At 47.1% G+C, this 17,952-nt stretch overlaps 1 protein-coding gene across 2 annotated transcripts; it reads left to right on the top strand.

Annotated features, from left to right (window-relative positions):
• Positions 1-8,406: 8,406 nt before the first annotated feature.
• Positions 8,407-16,844, top strand: CCNG2 (cyclin G2). 2 transcript variants are annotated; one of them, XM_032108112.1, is made up of 7 exons: positions 8,407-9,429; positions 11,514-11,651; positions 12,511-12,761; positions 12,906-12,984; positions 13,066-13,164; positions 14,287-14,492; positions 15,014-16,844. In XM_032108112.1, exons 2-7 carry the CDS (start codon positions 11,646-11,648, stop codon positions 15,144-15,146), a joined length of 774 nt encoding a protein of 257 aa, XP_031964003.1. In that variant the 5' UTR covers positions 8,407-9,429; positions 11,514-11,645; the 3' UTR covers positions 15,147-16,844. The 2 variants fall into 2 exon arrangements, with proteins under 2 accessions (XP_031964003.1, XP_031964002.1); XM_032108111.1 differs by lacking the exon at positions 8,407-9,429 and adding an exon at positions 10,161-10,551.
• The last annotated feature ends 1,108 nt before the right edge of the window (positions 16,845-17,952 follow it).

Raw genomic sequence — 17,952 nt, 5'->3', positions numbered from 1 at the left:
GCTCCTCATGTCGCCATGACGGGGGAAGGAAGGGTGAGGGGGTATCTGGGGGGGGAGGACGGGGGTAGGCGGGCCGCCGCCGCCGCCGCGCGGGAGGGAGGGAGGGGGGTTAAACTAAACTAAAATAAAACAAAAATGAAAAGGGAGGGGAGGGGAGCGAGAGGCAGCCCGCAGCCAGCCGCTTCCCGGGGGGATCGGGGAGGGGAAGGGGGGGGGAGAAAGAAGCGCCGGCGCGGCGGCGCGAGCGCCCCTCAGCGCGGAACCGCCTCGCCTCAGCGCCGCCGGCGGGGGACAAAGCCGCGCGTCAGCGATACGGAAGGCCGGCGGCGGCTGGAGGCGGCTCCCCGTTCCCGGTTCTCCCCTCCCGGTTCACCCCTCCCTGTTCCTTCCCCGGCCCGGCGGCTGTGAGGGGGAGTGGGAGGGCTGGGGGGAGAAAGGGGACTCTTTTTCCTGGCGGAAGCATCGCGCGGCAGTGTGAAATCGTGCGGCGGTATCTGCGGCGCGTGCGCGGCTCTGTGAGGGCGCTGGGGGGGCTCCGGGCAGGGCCGGGGGACGATTGTTAAAGTTGCCTTTAGAACACTGGCGAAGCGATAGGAAAATGTGTTTGTTTGTAAAGTCATTGTAAATGAGCCCCGCGTTCTGCCGATCTTCGGCAAAAGCTTCATGTTCTCGCCTGTTCCGTGCACATCCCGTGTTTCCCAGCCTGTGCGTGCTGGAACTGAGCTCCCTGTGTTATCCGTGGTGATCCCGTATTTACTGCCCTGCAAAATGTAAACAGGGATTTGTCCTGGACTTTATTTACTTCCTTAGGCCTTTCCCTGGCACAAAGGCCTGCAGCACTGTCCTTTTCCTTGTTTCCAGGCTGTGTCTGGCATTCCCACTGACAGCACAAGATGCCTGAAGTGCCGTGGAAGCTGAGCTGTTGTCTCGCAGCCCCGTTTATTCCTTGAGTTTGAGTGTTATAAGTTCTTTTGTACCCTAAGACTTTTTTTTTTTAATGGATTTAGGGCTGTGTTACAATACCGTACAGCAAAGACCAGGAAAAGAATAAATACTTGGTATGCAAATCCTGGCACGGTGATGAGTGTCAGAATCTTGCCGCACCACCAGAGGTTGAAATTAAGAGATAAAAGGAAGAAGTTCAGAGCAAAGGCAAATTGTTTCCTTTAAACTCCTTCCAGTATCTGTAGTTATTGGCTGTTCAGACAGCACACAAAGGAGGATTTCCTCCGGAGGTAATAAGCACAGTGACATAAATCATCGAGAGAGAACATAGATTTCTTTTTTTCTATTCATTTTCCAGCAAATTAACTCTGAATCAGTTTGCTAAAAATTCATCCATCTCAAGCTTTTTTTAACCCTTTCCCTAGTAACATATAAGACTGAAATGAAAGGCTACTTTTGCTGCAGCAACTCCTCTATGCACAGGGTGAAATGTTCTTCAAACCCAAGCCTGCCGTGTGCTGCTCCCTTCCATTTTTATTCATTTTTATCTTGAAACAGAATATGACTCTTAGAACTGGCAAGGTGCAGAGAAGGGCAAGTAAGTCCTGCTGGAATTTTATCTCACTTTCTCAATTCCATTCTAATTTTTTCTGGGTCTTGTTGCCTAAGACTCAGTGTTTAAGAAGTCTGTAAAGCTGTGGTGGTTTTCCAAAATCCCACTCGTCGTTTGGGGCAGTGACCACAACCAAGGGATTTAGGGGCACTGCTGGGAAGGAGATGGAGGCAGCTAGCGTGAACTCCATGTGTTTGGGCCTGTTCTGCAGGGGGAGAGGGAAAGAGGCAATATGGCTTCATGCTGACAAGAAAGGGAAGGGTTAGATGGGATATCAGAAAAAATTCTTCCCTGTGAGGGTGGGGAGGCCCTGGCACAGGTTGCCCAGAGAAGCTGTGGCTGCCCCTGGATCCCTGGAAGTGTCCAAGGCCAGGCTGGACGAGGCTTGGAGCAACCTGGGACAGTGGAAGGTATCTCTGCCCGTGTCAAGGAGTAGAACTGGAATGATCTTTAAGGTCCCTTGCAACCCAAACCGTTCTATGATTCCATGTATCCTTACAGCAGACATTTCTATCTGTGTTGTTTAAAAACCCTTCAGAGGAAAAACCAAATGGTCCCGTGGTTTTGGCTCTGTGGCGCTTTGGAGACCCGAGTGCTGCTCCCTGTGTGACTTTTGACCAGTCAGTTAAACCCACGGATGCAAAGGTTAATGGTAATTTTCATACCCACCCGACTTAGGTGCACTCAGAGTTCAGCACGGGCATGCAAAGCTCGGGGAGTTCAAATCTACGTGCACACAGGAGCTTCAGAGCAAGGGTAAATTCACCTTCGTGTCAGGCAGGCTGTGAGGGTACATTAAAATAGTTTGTAAAGCATTTGAATATCCCAAGGGGCTGGAAACATGCAAGCTTATAAAAATAACTGCTGTTTGGGTTCAGCTGGTCAAGTTCCCTCTGTGACAGAGCAAGTCCAATTATCCCTGTAGTTATCACTGTGTTTGTGCTTTGACTCCGACCATTACATAACTAATCTATATTTATTGCTAACCTGTGATCCTTGAAGTAGCAAGCAGGCTTTGATCAGCCCAGAGGAGACAATATTGATGTTGGTTTAAAAAACAAAACCTGAAAGAAAAAAAAAAAAAAGGAAACAGACCAGACTCTCAGGAATCCTCGATTTTCCAGAAGCTGAAAAGAAAGTTAAACTCAGTTTTCTTTGTGAGAAGCACAGTTTGCGAGTGTGCAATGTTGGGGAGAGCAGCAGCAGGAAACACGGAGAATCCTAAAAACATGGTTTATGGTGAAATTACCTGACAAGGCTTTGCTCAGCTTCCAGGGAGTAAGTGCTTGTCAAGGAAAAATCAGCACAAAGGATCTCTCCCAGAGGAATGAAACGGGTTTGAGCACTGAACTGTGTCATCTCTGTGAAAACTGAACTATCCAAAATCACTAGTTGCTTTTGAAAAACCTTACCTTTTTTTGTGCAATGAGTCAATCGATGCAATGCTGATTTTCCGAGTAAGTAGAGTGGAAATCAGTATATACAAATTATTAGGCTGTTCTACCTTATGAGAACATCAGCTGTGCTTGTTCCTACAGGCAATAATTAGCTGCCCTTTGAAAAAAAAATAACCCAGTATTCCTGAAGAATGTGGCAAAGGAAAAAAGGAAACTAGATGCAAGCTCCTTCATTTCTTGGAGCTTAAATGTAGCTTTCCACTGCAGCTGTTAAAGAAGGCTGTCGACCTTAGAAACCACCATCAGTGGAATCACAGGCGTGTCAGCTCGAGAGGAGCATCTCCACAGCCTCTCAGGACTTTGTGTAGCTCTTCCCACCCTGCTCTTCCTACCAGCAGGAATTTAAATCATTTACCAGGAAAACAAACCCTTCTCTTTGAGCTGCACAAGATTCTCTCCCTATCTGTTCCCAGCATGGAGCTTCTCAAAACACCAGGACACAGTTCTGCTTTCATCCAGAACAGTGAAATAGGTGCTCACATTTAGCAAATGAAGCACCTCTGTCACCTCACTCAGTGATTATTTCAGAGAGGGGAACTGCAGACACTAAATTAACCTTTTAACCTGATTTAGTTTTACTAAATAAACAGCCCCATAATGTAATTTTCTCAACCAGAACTGCTATTTTCTGCTGTTTACTTTGCTATTTGGAACGTGTTCTGTTCCAGCTCTATTTCATTTAACTTGGTGACGGTAATATCTTCAGACTATGTCCCTCATCCTAGGGATCCCGCCAGGAAATCCATCATTCTTCCTAGAAAATAGATTATTAGTTGGACACACATGTCACAACATGCAAGAACACCAACAGCAGACACTGTGGAATGAATGTGCCTCCTCCTTAGCAGCATGCCCAGTTTTACCTTTTTAGTATTGGCAGAGGGGTGTCATTGACTATAAGTTTTCTTCCATTTTTCCCTTCAAAAACATCAAAATTCCTTTCTTTTCTCTGTGTTTAAAAGGCAGTTCATGTTAATTACCTGGCTATACTTTACTGTAGACATCAATATTTATAATTGGATATTTTGTGTCCTGGGGAGCTGATATCAGCACTGTAGGAGTTTACAACCTTGCAAAATGTATAGTGTTGCTGTGGTGGTTGTAGGTGTGCCTTTTCCAATGGATAATTTGCCATTTTCTGCATGGATCGGGATCACGTTTGCTGCCGGTGCATCTGAGAAAGTCCATCTGAATTATTTCTTCTGGCAAGTAGTACGAGTGTGTGAGTGAAACGTGCCTGGATGCATTATCTTAAGATAGAACTATGCTGGAAATGTTCTTGCAGCTGTTCCTTGGGAAACATCTGTGGTGCTGGGCGTGGAAATTTGTGCATCTCTGTTCACACTGGCACAGAGCAGTTCGTCTCGTGAAACAGAAGGATAAATTATTGGGAAGTAAGAGAAGGGCATTAAGCACCAATGGATGTGAAATGACTAAAGGTAGTCATTTGGAAAGCAAGGGGGAAACTGGAGTGTTCCTTACTGGCACAGGGAGAAGGTCAGCAGACTCCAGAAGACTTCCAGAATTCCGACTGCTAGTTAAGTCAGTAGGAATAACCGATCCAGTAGACTGAAATTTTTCCCATTTACAGTTGAAAAAACTTTCTATCTGTGATAGTCTGTTTGTATTGTCTGATAAAGAGAAGAATATACAGGCTGATGGGATCTCATAATTAGTGATTATCCCTATGCAAAGTACAGAAGACTGTCCCAAGATCTCAATTTTAGCAAAAGGCATACAAGAATTTAAGACAGCCTGAGAAAGGAGAGAAAGGAGTATTTTGTTAGATAATTAAGGGACTTCTCATCTTTTATGGAAAATGGAATGTTAAATTGCAAAATAAGTGTAAATTCGTAAAATAATTTTACAATATCCATTCCCAGTCCTTGTCACTAAATGCTTCCTAGCAAATCATTTTACTCAGCAGTTGCCTAGTTCTACAGGCAGGAAGGTGACTGCCTTTCTTTTTTTCTTTTTCTTGGTTTAACTTTTAATGACTAATTTAAATTCCATTTATGCAGAATCCCTGTGATTTTGAAAACGCCTCCTGAAATTATGCACAACTACCTTTCTAAAAAAAAAAACAACAAAACTTTCCAAAGCCGTAAGTCTAACACTGCCTAGAATTATCCTGTCAATTAAATAAAAGAACCCACTTAAAATAAGTGACAAAAATATACAGTGAATTAAATGCACCTTCCAGTAACAAATGGTTATTAAAGGAGGCCTCTGAGCAAACTGCTGGTTCTGTGGTCATGCTTCGACAAGCACAAGGCTATTGAAACACACAGCTGCCTTTCAGACAATTTAACTTGCACTGAAGGCAAATTATTGCCATTTGATGTCATTCTCTTGGCTCCTGGAAGATTCCCTGTGCCGCACAGCAGTGGCAGTGGGAACAGAGCTGGGGCTGCACCACCAGCTGCTGTTCAAGTATGGCTGCCTGCAGAAAGTGGGTATGGAATCACTTAGCTAATCAGGAATGATTAACTAAATAAGGCAGGAAGTTACCCTTTTATTAGACCTGAAGATGCAGATTTCTGACAGTAGCTGGAGTGGGAACCAGTGAGGACAAAGACAAAGGGTACCTGAATCCACCCCCCACTGAAATCATGAACAATGATTGTAGTCTCTGGGTAAGTTCTGAGATGCGTCACAGATTTGGAGTCTTTCCTGCTTCCTTTTTCTCAGTGACCAGGGAGTGAAGTTTGGACAAGGTGGGGCAAGTACAACCCATGAGCAACAAAACTGCAGATATTCCTGCTGTGGCCCTGGTGAAGTCACCAGGAGTGCCTTCCTTCCTGCCGTCTTTACGTGAGGGTTTGCACTGGGGGTAAGGCTCCTCCTTCCTCTTCTCACGCCAGAGCCATTTTCAAACCCTCCAAAACAAGATTTGATGATACTAAAAAAATGGGTTGCACTGGACTCTTGCTGTTTGCTCCTGTGCGCTTTCCAGATCTTTCCAGCTCTGTGTGTGGAGAGAGGCCTCAATGACAACACAGGCAGAGCATCGGGTTCAGCACAGAGCCAGCTCAGTCTGCAGCCTTTTCCTCCTGCTCTGTCAGTATCAGGGATCATGGAATTCTGTGGTTCCCAACATACTGTACATGGGCTCACTCAAGAGCCATGAAATAATAGGCAGGGGCCTGTCCTTGGTGTTATTTCTGGAACAGAATCCTTTTGTGTTAGGGAAAATTCTCAGTGAAGACTTGGAATTTCCTTCAAGAACTGGGGTTTTAGCACTGCAGGCAATTTAATTTTTAGCTGTGTTTTTACAAGTTTTATGCCAGCTGCTGAGAATAAGAACATTTCCTAAGAAAGAAACTGTTTCCCAGTAGATTTTTGGATTTCTCTCTTTTAGGAAACTCATTTTGGGAGTCTTGTCCCAGGACTGTGGTGCAGCTGTACTGGTGTAGGGGTTCTTATATAAATAAGGCAGCTTTTATTTTCAGTAAGCAAAGTATGTGGTATCAGTACATAGCAGATTTATTTAAATTAAAACATAGATTCTGTCCTAAACTTATTAAGTTTCCATTGATTTGTGTTTGGGTCTTGTCAGCTCAAAATACTTTCTGCTCTGAGTTTCCTGAGCAAACACGCTGAGTTTCTTTTCTCTGTCCCCTCCCTTCCTTATTCCAGCAGCTGTTTGGAACTCGGGGTGTGGTCTCTGGGAGACACACTGTCACTGCTGCTCTCTGGATTTGTCCAGTGAGTCTCTTCCCCAACACCAACCTGCATTTAAATCTCTTAGCAGGATGCCTTGTTCTCCTTTGGTCACTCTCATAGGCAGCAAGTGATAAATTTGAATAAATTCATTTATTTATGAATGCTGAAGTCGACTTCCAGGAGCACCAGGTGAGAGGTGTGGAATTACACTCCTCTGGGCAGACAAGAGCTGTACCAGTGGGGACACTGCTCCCATGGCTACTGAAGGATCAAATGCCACTTCCCCTCAGGGGCTGCTGTCTAGGGAACGAGGTTTAAACTCTGACTGGTTTATGAATCATTTCATCTCCTAGACTCGTTCCCTCCCCAAGGGCCTGGTGAGGGGAAGCCCATGCAAAGGTTTTGATAGCTTTCATCCCCAAGGCACTGATCCCATTGCTGTTAAAGCAACAGAATCTGTAAATTATTTCTCAGTGTGTGTACATATGGAGCCTTGATAGGTGTTTTCTAGTATATGTACTTTGTATAAAAATGCAACTCTGTCACTTCTGCCTTCCAGTTGTCGACACTGCTGCTGTCCTCCATACGGGAATAATAGGCCAGCAGTGGAGCACTTGGATTAATTAGTGGCTGTAAATCGTGCGGAGCTCTTTGGTTAAGTGGTTCAAGGGAGCTGTTGTTCCAAGTGACCCCTGTTTTCCTTCCGTGGGTGTCCAGAGTGGGCAGACCGCTTGTGTCTAGAGCGTTAATTACTCTGTGTCCCTTAATCATGACAGGTTGTAATCTGATTTCGGTGTGGAAATCCACATGCCACAAGGCCCAATCAACACCTCTGGTATCATCCCCTGCCAGTCAATACACAGCTATTAGCCGTCCACAAGCATTCCTGAGGAACTGCTCTGCAGGCATGCCTGGACAAGTTTTGCCAGGCCATACTGGAAAGTGGTTTAGCAAGGCTGGTTGAAATAATCCCTGTTTAATAGGATGTGCATCTTTGGGTTCCCAAAGAATGTCAGGAAGGAATTGCTGCTCTGTAAAGCACAGCATGTTACAGAAGAGATAAATTGTGTTTCCTGAGAATGCTGGAACCACTTGTCATTCTCCCCCCACATTCACACTTCCCCGAATCCCAAATAAATGGCACATTGAAAGAAAATTATTCCTTGCATAAGGGAAAAAATAGAAAACAACAACAGTTTCTGTTCCCTGACCTCACCATGACTCTCCTCTTTTGCCCACAACACTCCATTGTTCTGCCAGGTCCAGGCAGCACAGGGAGCAGACTCATTTTCTCTGTTTTTAATCCCAAAGCTGCAGTCCATCACCTATATTAAGGATCCTTGGGGTTTGGTGGTTTCTTTTTCCTTGATCCTACTGAGCTGTTTTCAACAAGTGAGTTAATAATGAGGAACAAAAATGGGGCAGGGATCCCTCTCTGCTAACCTGGGAAATGAGCCACACTCTGATAAGAGATTTCCCCCCCTCAGGCTACATGAGATATGAAGGATAATTTTTCAGAGTGTTCTGTTAGGTTTAAATTAGTAAAGGGAAAGGAATGTATGTGTTCAAGCAGGTATCTGAATTGATACTTTTGGAGCTGTCATGCTCTGTGCTTACAATATGAACCTTTCTTGTCCTTTTAGGTAAACTGAACATGTGTTCACTATGTGCTTTCCTACAGCAGCTGGAGGAGGAAGAACATCTGTACTCCATCTCCGTGATGGCAAGATACACTTCAGAATGTGGGGAAGAAGGGATCAGCTGCTAAGGGGATTTGAATACCAGAGACTGGAGCTGAGAGCCTCATCCAGTAAACATTACCTGAATGATGTCACTGCACGGAGCTGATTTAAAGTCGGTTCTATTAGCAGCAGTTCTTCAAACTGGAGCAGATCCATGTCTTCAACAGCTTTCATCCTCCCCAAAAATCAGTCAATGTGCCAGTTTGTTTGCCGTGTGGTGGGAGGGATGCTCAGGTATATCTGATGGTACCTACAGGAACTCTGGCCCACATCAGGAATACCCTGAGGAAAAGTCGTGCACGTTTATGGCAATCTCAGAGGCCTTGGCATCAAAATAAACTTGAGAAAAGTGTTGGCCGTCATCACTGGCATTGCAGACGGGGACTGTGCCTCGAAATAGAGCTTGGCAGAGCTCAGCACTCATGATGGCTCAGTGGAGAAGGCGGATTTGCTTTTCCAACCCGCGACGTTTCATAAACATTTTCTGTTTGTTGGAGCTGTGGAACCTCACCAGATCAAACCCTGCGCTAATCTGCTGGAGTTGCCTCCCCAGACTTTTGTCTCCAGTGTGTACACACATCTGATCGCTGCAGTTTGGGTTTGTCCTGGCACATGTATCCCTTTGTGTTTGTCCACGAGCATGTGGGAAGAGCCCCAGAAATTCTCCAGATGATGGTTTATTTTCTTTTATCTAGTCCTGAGGACTCCATTGAGCTGAGAAGCCCTTTGAGGCAGCCTTTGACTTAGGGGGTTGATCCACCATCTCCTTCCTGACGCACTGGGCCTTGGATTCATTCCACGGGAAGGGAAGCTTGGAAGTGCACGTCCCAAACCGCTGCAACACCAGGCTGTACAGAAATCTCTCGATCTGAAGCAGGACGCGGAGGGGTTTTAAATTCAGACGGGTGTTTTGGAATCCTCAAGGAACAGCATGAGTAGGGTCCCACAGAGATAGACAGAAGGTTTGCCTCGCGGGGGCTGAGCATCCTCCGGCTGCTCCAGTCAGGTCAGCGTTCATCTTTATCCTGTATCGGGACACGGGAGCGCTGTGGGACGGGCGTGCGGGGACATAGGACCACTGCGGGACCGGGGTTGTGTGGACACGGGAGCGCTGTGGGGCGGGGTACTGGGACTGGGCAACGCTGTGGACCGAAGGTATGGGGACACGGGAACGCTGTGGCACTCAGGGCGTCCGTCGCCAGCCCCCTCCCCCAATCGCCTCAGAGCGCGCGCGCGCGGGCTCGTCACGGTTGCCAAGGCCCGGAGCAGTGGGCGGGGCGGAGGCAGAACTCCTCTGGCCAATCAGGGCAGACCCGGCCCCGGTCGGCGGCCAATCGCCGCCGGTAAACAACACGCCCCTCGCGAGGCGGGGAAGGGGGCGGGGCGAGTGCCGCCGCCGGCCAATCAGCGAGCGGGAGGCGCGGGCCAATCCGGGCGCGGGAGAGTTTGGGCGGTCTTTTCAAAACGGGTGAGGCGCCGCTGGCGTCCCTTTAAAGGCGTGATGCGGCCCTCTCCGTCTCCCTCCGCGCGGCCTCGCCGTCCCGCCGCAGCAGCGCGGTGCCGTCCCGCGCCTCACTGAGCTGGAGCTCCGCGGGCCGGCCGCGCCCTGCCCGGAGCTTGGGGACCACTCGGGGTACCGCCGGGCCGCGGGGTGGGGATGGACTATTTGACTTCCGTACGCCGCCTCAGCGGCGGGGATCACTCCGCGCGTGAAAACAAAAGCCGTGGGCGGAGACGCGCCGACGCCATCTTGGAGCGGGGCCGGGGCGGAGGCGGGAGCGGCCGAGGATGGTGCTCTGATGCTGCCGTGACTCCCCGCGGGGGTCCAGGCCGCCCTGCCTGGATGTGGGGTCAGCGGCCGAGCCCACCCTCGTCCGCGCGGTGACGGGAGCCGGGCTCGCCTCCCCCTCCCCGAGCGCTGAGGGCCGCGGGGGGAGCCCGGTGTCCCCTCGCCCCCGGCTTGCGGGGCCCCTTTGTTTCCCTGCTGCGGAGGGGAAGGAGGCGGAGGAAAGGGAAGATGAGCAGCGAGGCGCTGTGGCTTTTCAAGCAGCTGAACCTCCATCTGGAGCTGGAGGGGCGGTTCCAGCCCCGCGAGAAGGGGCTCAGCCTCATCGAGGGTGCCGCCGAGGTGGGTGAGGGCGTCGGGGGACTCCTCAAAGCGGGAAGAAAATTCCAAGAATTTCAGAGAAAATTCCGGCTAATGGGGGGCGTGCGTTAACTGCGGAAAGTTAATTCTTTTCTCTGTATGCGCCGCTTGTCTTTTGTTTTGATTCTGTCTTCATATGTAGGTATTAACGTTACATTATCCAAGCTCTGCGACCTGCAGGGCAAGCAAAATATTTAGGCGTTTAGTATTTATTATTTAAATGGAGAGTGAGCACAGAAACAAGAGGTTCTGTATTGTTTCCGTCAGGGGAGCTTCCTGCCGCTGCAGGGGAGGTGGGATGTCGAGCAGGCACATAACAAAGAGGGGAACCACCAGCTTTTCATTGGCGAGATTGGGGGAAATGAACCCAGAACCGCTGAGCAGCAAAATGTAAATTGACCATAAACATTTCCACGTCAACGACCAAAGTTCCTTGCTGAGTTCAGGGCAGACTTGTTATGTTCCTTCGTGTGCTTCTGAGTTCTTTGGGAAGGGCCCTAATGTTTAACACAAAAAAAAAAAAAAAAAAAAATCCCTGAGATGAGTCTGGTTGTTTGTTGTGAAAGCAGAACTGTTGTTGCTTAAATATTGACATGCGAGGCAGAGAGCTGTGTGGTCATCTCTAAGGTCAGGAGTCACTTTGTATGCCTGCACTTGGTAACTTAAATAAGTCGTAAATGTGTCTTAAAGTAAGCAAGTGGAGAGTTGGAAATGTGGTTGTGCTGGCTATTGCACCAGTGAGACTCAGGACCTGGCTGTAATCTCTGAACTGTGATTTAAGTTCTAAGTGTCCACATTTATTTTCATTTTCAGTCAAGTGGAATTAAATATTTGAGGAAAAAACCCTTGCATCTGTTTGATTGAAATAAAAGGTGGTTTAGGCAGTGAGGCACGGTGATTGCTGCTGCCACAGAATAATTCTGACTTTGCCTCTCTTGCCGTAGAATGAAAACACTCTGTGTTCAAGACAAAGGAATGCCAAGGTGGAAGATCTTTGGAGTCTGACCAACTTCTTTGGATTTGCAACTGAAACGTTTGTTTTGGCCGTCAACATTCTGGACAGATTCTTGGCTCTTATGAAGGTATAAGTGTGGCTGTTGATTCATTCTGTGCATTCAGCAACAGCTCTGAGGTCTCCTTTGTGAACCTGGAGTTGAGTGCAGTTCCTTTTACCTCTAAAGACACGTAGCAGCTTGATTTATTTCCTGTAATGGATCTATAGCCATCACCATGCAGATGTCTAAGAAAGGAGAAATTAAGGAAAGCAAACCAATTAGTGTTACAGACTATCTCTGGGTACTGTGCTAAAGCTTAGCTTAGCCTTGGGTCTGATACCAAGTGATCATTTTCTGATTGTTTTTATCGTGTTTGTGCTGCTTTAAGGCAGGAAGCTTGGACCTAAACCAGTTCCTCATTATTAGATCAGCAGAGAAAACAGAGTTGCATCAGTTCTCTGGTCTGGCTGTCCTTGGAGTGGCACAAAATGTTACGGTGGTAGATGGGAGAGAAGAGCAGGAGTAGGAACAAGCTGTGGAGGGATGGGGCTGCCTGGAACAGGCTCAGACTGGATTTGTGTGGGCTGTAAGCGAGGGTGGGCGAGCACTGCCGCTCGGAGGAGGAGGGAATTGCAGTTCCCACCGCGATTTATTTGTGTAGTGGTGGGGAACAACCTGGGGAGAGGCTGCTCGGCTGTTGAACTTCACTTCCTCAGCCCCAGCGGATCGGAGCTGCCTTGTGGGCTCTGCCAGCTGGGGTTTGCCTCGGCTGCACTGATGGAACTGGTGGTTATGGCTGGGGGAGGCGTAGGAGCTGGCTGACACCAGCTTTAGTGGAAATCAGCAAGTCTTTGGCTGTTGAACTGTGGGTTTTCCAAACACAGTTGCTGTTTAAGCTCAGTGTTGATGGGGGGGAAGTATTCATGGTGCTTGCGGTGGTTTTTAGGTGAAACCGAAGCATTTGTCTTGCATTGGAGTTTGCTGCATCCAGCTGGCCGCCCGCGTCGTGGAGGAGGAATGCAATATCCCATCTGCTCACGAGATCATCCGGATCAGCCAATGTAAATGCACTGTGTCCGACCTGAAACGGATGGAAAAGATAATTTCAGAAAAGTTGCACTTTGAATTTAAAGCTACTACTGCCTTAACCTTCTTGCACTTGTACCATACTATTGTACTCTGTCATACCTCAGAAAGGTGAGTTGGTGTTTGCTGAGCCCTTTTTATTTCCCTCTTAAATGGTTGCAGCCTTGGCTCTAGAGGAGGCAGCTCCTCAGTTTTTGCTTCCTGGCGAGGGAAAGCTTGTTGATCCAGACCCTTCTTCTCTTGCGTGTCTCACAGGAAAGAAGTATTGAATCTGGACAAGTTGGAAGCACAGCTAAAAGCTTGCAACTGCCGTCTAGTCTTCTCTAAAGCAAAAGTGAGTAGAAGCTGTTGTTTGTAGCTTCTGAGTAGGTTTGTGATTGCTGTAGTGCTGAGTGCCGTTTTCTTGCCCTTTTAGCCATCTGTCCTGGCCTTGTGCCTTCTCACTCTGGAAGTTCAGATGCTGAAATCTGTTGAGCTATTGGAGATCCTTCTGCGTGTTCAAAAGCATTCAAAGGTGACTATTTTTAATGGATTGTTTTTCCACTTGTTTGGACTGAAACCGTTAATGATGGGTGATGTTACATTTAGGGGAGCCCTTAAATGGGGGGGCTCCCTAAATGTGTCTTTACAGGTTCTGTTTGGCATCCGCTGAAAGAAACAATTAAAAAATAAATGTATAAAATCAGAGGAACTGCTGATCCCATGTGTATACAATGCATGCTTTAACAGGCAGGTGATTGAACTTGTACAGCTCTGGCTGTGTGTTCTGGAGAAACTTCCAGTCTGTTCTGTGACTGCTGGGCTGGTTATTCCTTTTGCGTGAATAATTGGACCCCGGGGAACAGCTGGAGCTGTGTCAGGGGAAGGTCAGGCTGGATATCAGGAAAAGGTTCTTCCCCCAGATGGAGGTCAGGCACAGAACAGGCTCCTCCAGGAATGGGCACAGCAGTGATCCTGACACGGCTCGAGCATTTGGACAACGCCCTCGGACACAGGGTGGGATTGGGGGGATTGTCCTGTGCAGGGCCAGGACTTGAACTCCATGATGCTTGTGGGTCCTTTCCAGCTCAGGATATCCTATGAACTAAAATAGGATTCATGGCCTCTAGCTGCATTCTGCTTCTGTTGATGGCCTAGAAGAAGCTTTCCACTCTTACGGGCAGATTAAACAACCCCAGTTTCTTAAGGGATGGAAGTAGTTCCTTAAAGTACAATATTATTTGATTTTAAAACGGTGGTTTAAATTTTTTTTCTTCATATTTAAGTAGTTTTTAAAATTTCGATTCCATTTGAAAATGGAGTTTTAAAAGGTTTTCATTCCATCTTAAAATGGAATAACTTTTGTTTGGTTTCTCCTTTGGAAGTGATAACGCAAGTGTTAATAAGGACTGGCAGGCAAACTGTCAACCTAACTCCACCTTGAACAGGGACCTGTCTGGTAGCTGTGTACGAGTTGGTAGTTTACCTTCAAAAGCACCTTTGACAAAGGTATCCCAGTTACGACTCACTTCTGTCTTGACAGATGTTTTTTCCAGGTCTTTTCCAAGAAGGTACAATGGAGGGAGGAGTTATCCTTTGAGCCTCTGTGTAACAGACTAAATAATAAATAACTTCTGGGTTTTTTTTTTCTTTTCAGATAAGTGATAGTGACCTACTTTACTGGAGGGAGCTGGTCTCTAAATGCCTGGCAGATTATTCTTCTCCTGAATGCTGCAAGCCTGATCACAAAAAACTTGTTTGGATTGTTTCGAGGCGTACAGCCCAAAACCTTCAAAACAGTTACTACAGTGTTCCCGAATTGCCAACAATCCCGGAGGGTGGATGTTTCAATGGAAACGAGAGGTTGGTAACACTTACCTGCTTAATTTGTTGGGAATTCTCCTTTTCCTGTAGTGGTCATGGCAACTCCATATAACTATGGCTTAATCACTGCCACTTGGGGAGAAAAAAAAAAGTGCTAGCTCAGAGAATATCAATGGGCTTGGAATCCATCTTCAGCACATGGAAAGAGGGGGGAACTGTCATCGTGCTGTTCAGATGTACTTGGCAGGGTGGGGGGAGGCACTTTTGTTTTCAAGGCAGGAAGGCTTGCAAAGGTTTTCAGTCTCCTGAAGGCATTCATGCTTGGTGTCTGGAACACTGGCTTCTTGATTGGTAGGATGTTGTTGGCATCAGGAAGATTGTACCTTGTTAGGATTTCAGCTATAGGAGCCTTAAGGAGCTTTAAGCCAAGGAGCGTTTAGATGTGGGATGTTGCTCCTAGGAACAGAAGAGCGTGCAAGAAACCCCAGGATTGAGGAGTACTTTGCCACTTTGAAGGGGTTTTGCTTTGTTAAAATTACCTTTCCCACTGTTCCTTCTAGTGAAGACTCCTGTGAAGACATGAGCAGCGGGGAAGAAAGCCTTAGCAGTTCTCCTCCGAGTGATCTGGAAGGCACCTTCTTCTTTGAACTCAAACCTAAACCCAAGTGGCAAACTCTCAGCTGTCGGTTTTAGCACTGAGTCTGGATTGTATTGGGTTGAAGTTTTGAATGCACCATAGAGTCTTTTGGCAATAATAAATGAGGTGGTAATCTGTAAACTGTATTAAGGCAAAACTTTCTGTGGTATATCAATGCTTTGAATGCCTGCCTTGGTTTTTTTGTTGTTGTAATTTTAAGGAATTAAAAAAAAAATTCAGGTCCCCAGATCAGCAAAAAAAAAAAAGTTGTATTGTTCTTTTGTCAACAGCCATGAATGTAGTTCTTTACCTGGTGGTCCAAAACCTGTAGCAGCTCAACACCTGGGTTGATTTCAGGGTCTTGCCTGAGAAGCACGGAGCAAGAGCGAGAAGCTTTCCTGAGATTTAAGCAGGAAGCTCTTGGTTAATGGAAGAAGTTTGTTCCATGGGGTCAGTCAAGCAAAGGAGAGGCCCAGGAGGAGCTGTGCAGTTGTTGTTGTTGTCCTGGGATGTTCTGGGGAGTCAACATGACAGAACCCCAGGCTTGGCTTGATTTCAGTGTTGACCCCGCTTTGGGCAGGCGACTGGACTGTAGCCCCTCTCGAGGGCACCTCCACTCCTTAGTGTTTTGCGATTAGATCCAAGTGGCTGAGTAGGTTATGTGGAACGGTGCATGTATGTAGTACCAGGCTGGAATGATTTACTCTCCAATGGGCTGAACACTGAAACTGCTTTTCCTTTTCAGCAGGGTCTTGAGTTGTGTACTCCAAGTAGCAATTTTTGAAGCTTGGCTTTTATAAACTTCAGGGATCCCTATTTCACACCAGGAGTAAGTGTGGTAAGCAGGAGGTTTCTAGTCAATATAGTTTTCACTTTGAGATAGTATAAATTGTGTGGCCAGAAGTAATTCCATGTTTTCTTTAATGCAGATGTTTTTACACTGAAATTCACATTGTATCCTTCAGTGTGTTTCAAATCTTAACATGTCAATCCATGCTATTAGCTTTAGACCTTTTAACATGGTAAACCTTGCTAAGTCTACATTCCTTTGAATATTTAACCCTTGTAGTTGTTTTTCAGTATATTCATGTTATTGATTGAGTCATAATCAGACTTGTTTGCATGCTGATGTAAAGCAGTTAGTGCAGGAGAAGTTGAAATTATGCAGTAAAATATCAGGTAAATGTGATGGTGAAGTAGTTAATGTAATGGTTTTTCTTCTGAACTTTGTTATCAAAGCACAAGTTCCAGTCTAATTGTGTTTCTCCCTGGTGAGGACACGGCTAAAGCAGACTAAACTAGCTCAGAGTAATGGTGTGAGGGTGTGTTGGTGCCAAAGTAGAAATGAAGGAGCAAACAAGCTAAAAGCTGTTTCGTAGGTGCAAGCGTTGCTTTAGAAAGGTAAGAGTGATGCTGTAAGTCCATAACTGTTATGTGATTTCAGTTTTCTAAAAACACACAAAAGTTTACAAAAAGTGTATATGAAAATGTAAATTTAAAAAAAATGTACAGAAAAAAAATTTAAAACAAAAAACCGAGCAGAAAATACTGTATTTTTTTACATTGTATGTAACTTTTTGTAGTTCTGTGGCATGTAGATAGTAATTTATTGTGTACTCTGTATGATACAAATACTGTACCTCTGAAGACTTCTTGCTGCAAGTCCTCTGCTCACTTCAGGAGTCCTTGGGTAAGGAACCTACTGAGTCTTGTTTCAGTTGAGAACAAAAATAAACCAAGTGCTGTATTTGTTACCTGCTGTGAGTGGCGGTCAGTTCCTTGAAGCTTCTGGCTTCCTTTTTTTTAAGGCCGTGCAGGGTGTATGATCCCACAGCTGGGTTCCAGCTTTCCCAGGAGTTGTGGCAAGAAAGAGGAGAGGCTGCACAGTACTGGGTGGGAATGTCATCTCAGCTTTGCTCCTGCCAGTTTTAGAAGCTGGGGCGAGGTGTCCTGTGCTTATCCATGAGCGTTGTGGTTGGCACATTTGCAAAGCCAGAGCTCCTGTTAGGGATTAAGGGTCATTCCAGCTGGATTCCTCTGGGTTCTGCAGGAATTGTCCTTGCTGCTGTTCTTCCTAGTGAAACCTGGTCTTGGGATGTGTCTGCACCTCATCAAAGGCACACTTGAGCTCGTGTCCTGTGTGTAAATCCCTTCCGGCTGGTCACTCACATGTAGCATGGAGAGCCCGTGATGGACTGGGCTGCTCCTCCTGCCAGGGCCTGGCTGAGAGCTGGCAGAGCAGAGGCTGCTTGCTGTAGCTGCTGCCAGTGCCTTGAACCCGAAACACGCCTTCAGCTTCCACTTCAAAGGAGCCTGCTTGGGTCGCCTCGGTGCAGCACCCACCTGCCTTGGCAGTCGGCCGGAGCGCGCGCCCCGCGTAGGTGTGCTCGGGGCAAGGTGGGACACCCTGGGCCGTGTCCCGGGCTCGCACAGCTTGGGAGACTGAATGAGGCTCGAGGTGTGCCGTTCAGCCCCTTTCAAGTTCATCCCACGGGAGTAAATCAGCTTGGGGAGAGCGTTGCAGGGTTCAGTTCTGTGGTTGCAATGATGTAGGCTCAACTTTGATTTTGCCAGGTCAGATAGCTGCCGATCCCCCTGAGGAGCTTTGCCTGGCTTCCCCCAAAGAACGGCGATTTTGGCGTTTGGCTTGTTTGTAATAGCAGAGGTGTGCATGGCTTGTAAATGCTGTTTGGGGCTCACCTGTACCACGTGGTGGAACTTGGAAGGCTTGCGGTCTCGGGAGTTCAAATGCGTGCTCATTTTCATAACTGCTCTGTCAGTAAGACTGGTTTGGGTGGGGGCTGAGGGGGCTGAAAGGGAATCTTTTTGTGGGGAAGCCATCCCCTGAAACAACAACTGGCT

Source organism: Corvus moneduloides, chromosome 5 (genome assembly GCF_009650955.1).
Source record: "Corvus moneduloides isolate bCorMon1 chromosome 5, bCorMon1.pri, whole genome shotgun sequence".
Lineage (NCBI taxonomy): Eukaryota > Metazoa > Chordata > Aves > Passeriformes > Corvidae > Corvus > Corvus moneduloides.
Note: the sequence above shows the minus strand (reverse complement) of the source record. Positions and strands in the feature narration are given on the sequence as shown.

Bases quoted from the DNA above. Each gene is read 5' to 3' on its own strand.
- CCNG2 (XM_032108111.1), top strand. From the start codon at position 10,441: ATGAGCAGCGAGGCGCTGTGGCTTTTCAAGCAGCTGAACCTCCATCTG. The intron at 12,762-12,905 runs GTGAGTTGGTGT...CGTGTCTCACAG, and splicing joins CTCTGTCATACCTCAGAAAG to GAAAGAAGTATTGAATCTGG. The intron at 14,493-15,013 runs GTTGGTAACACT...TGTTCCTTCTAG, and splicing joins TGTTTCAATGGAAACGAGAG to TGAAGACTCCTGTGAAGACA.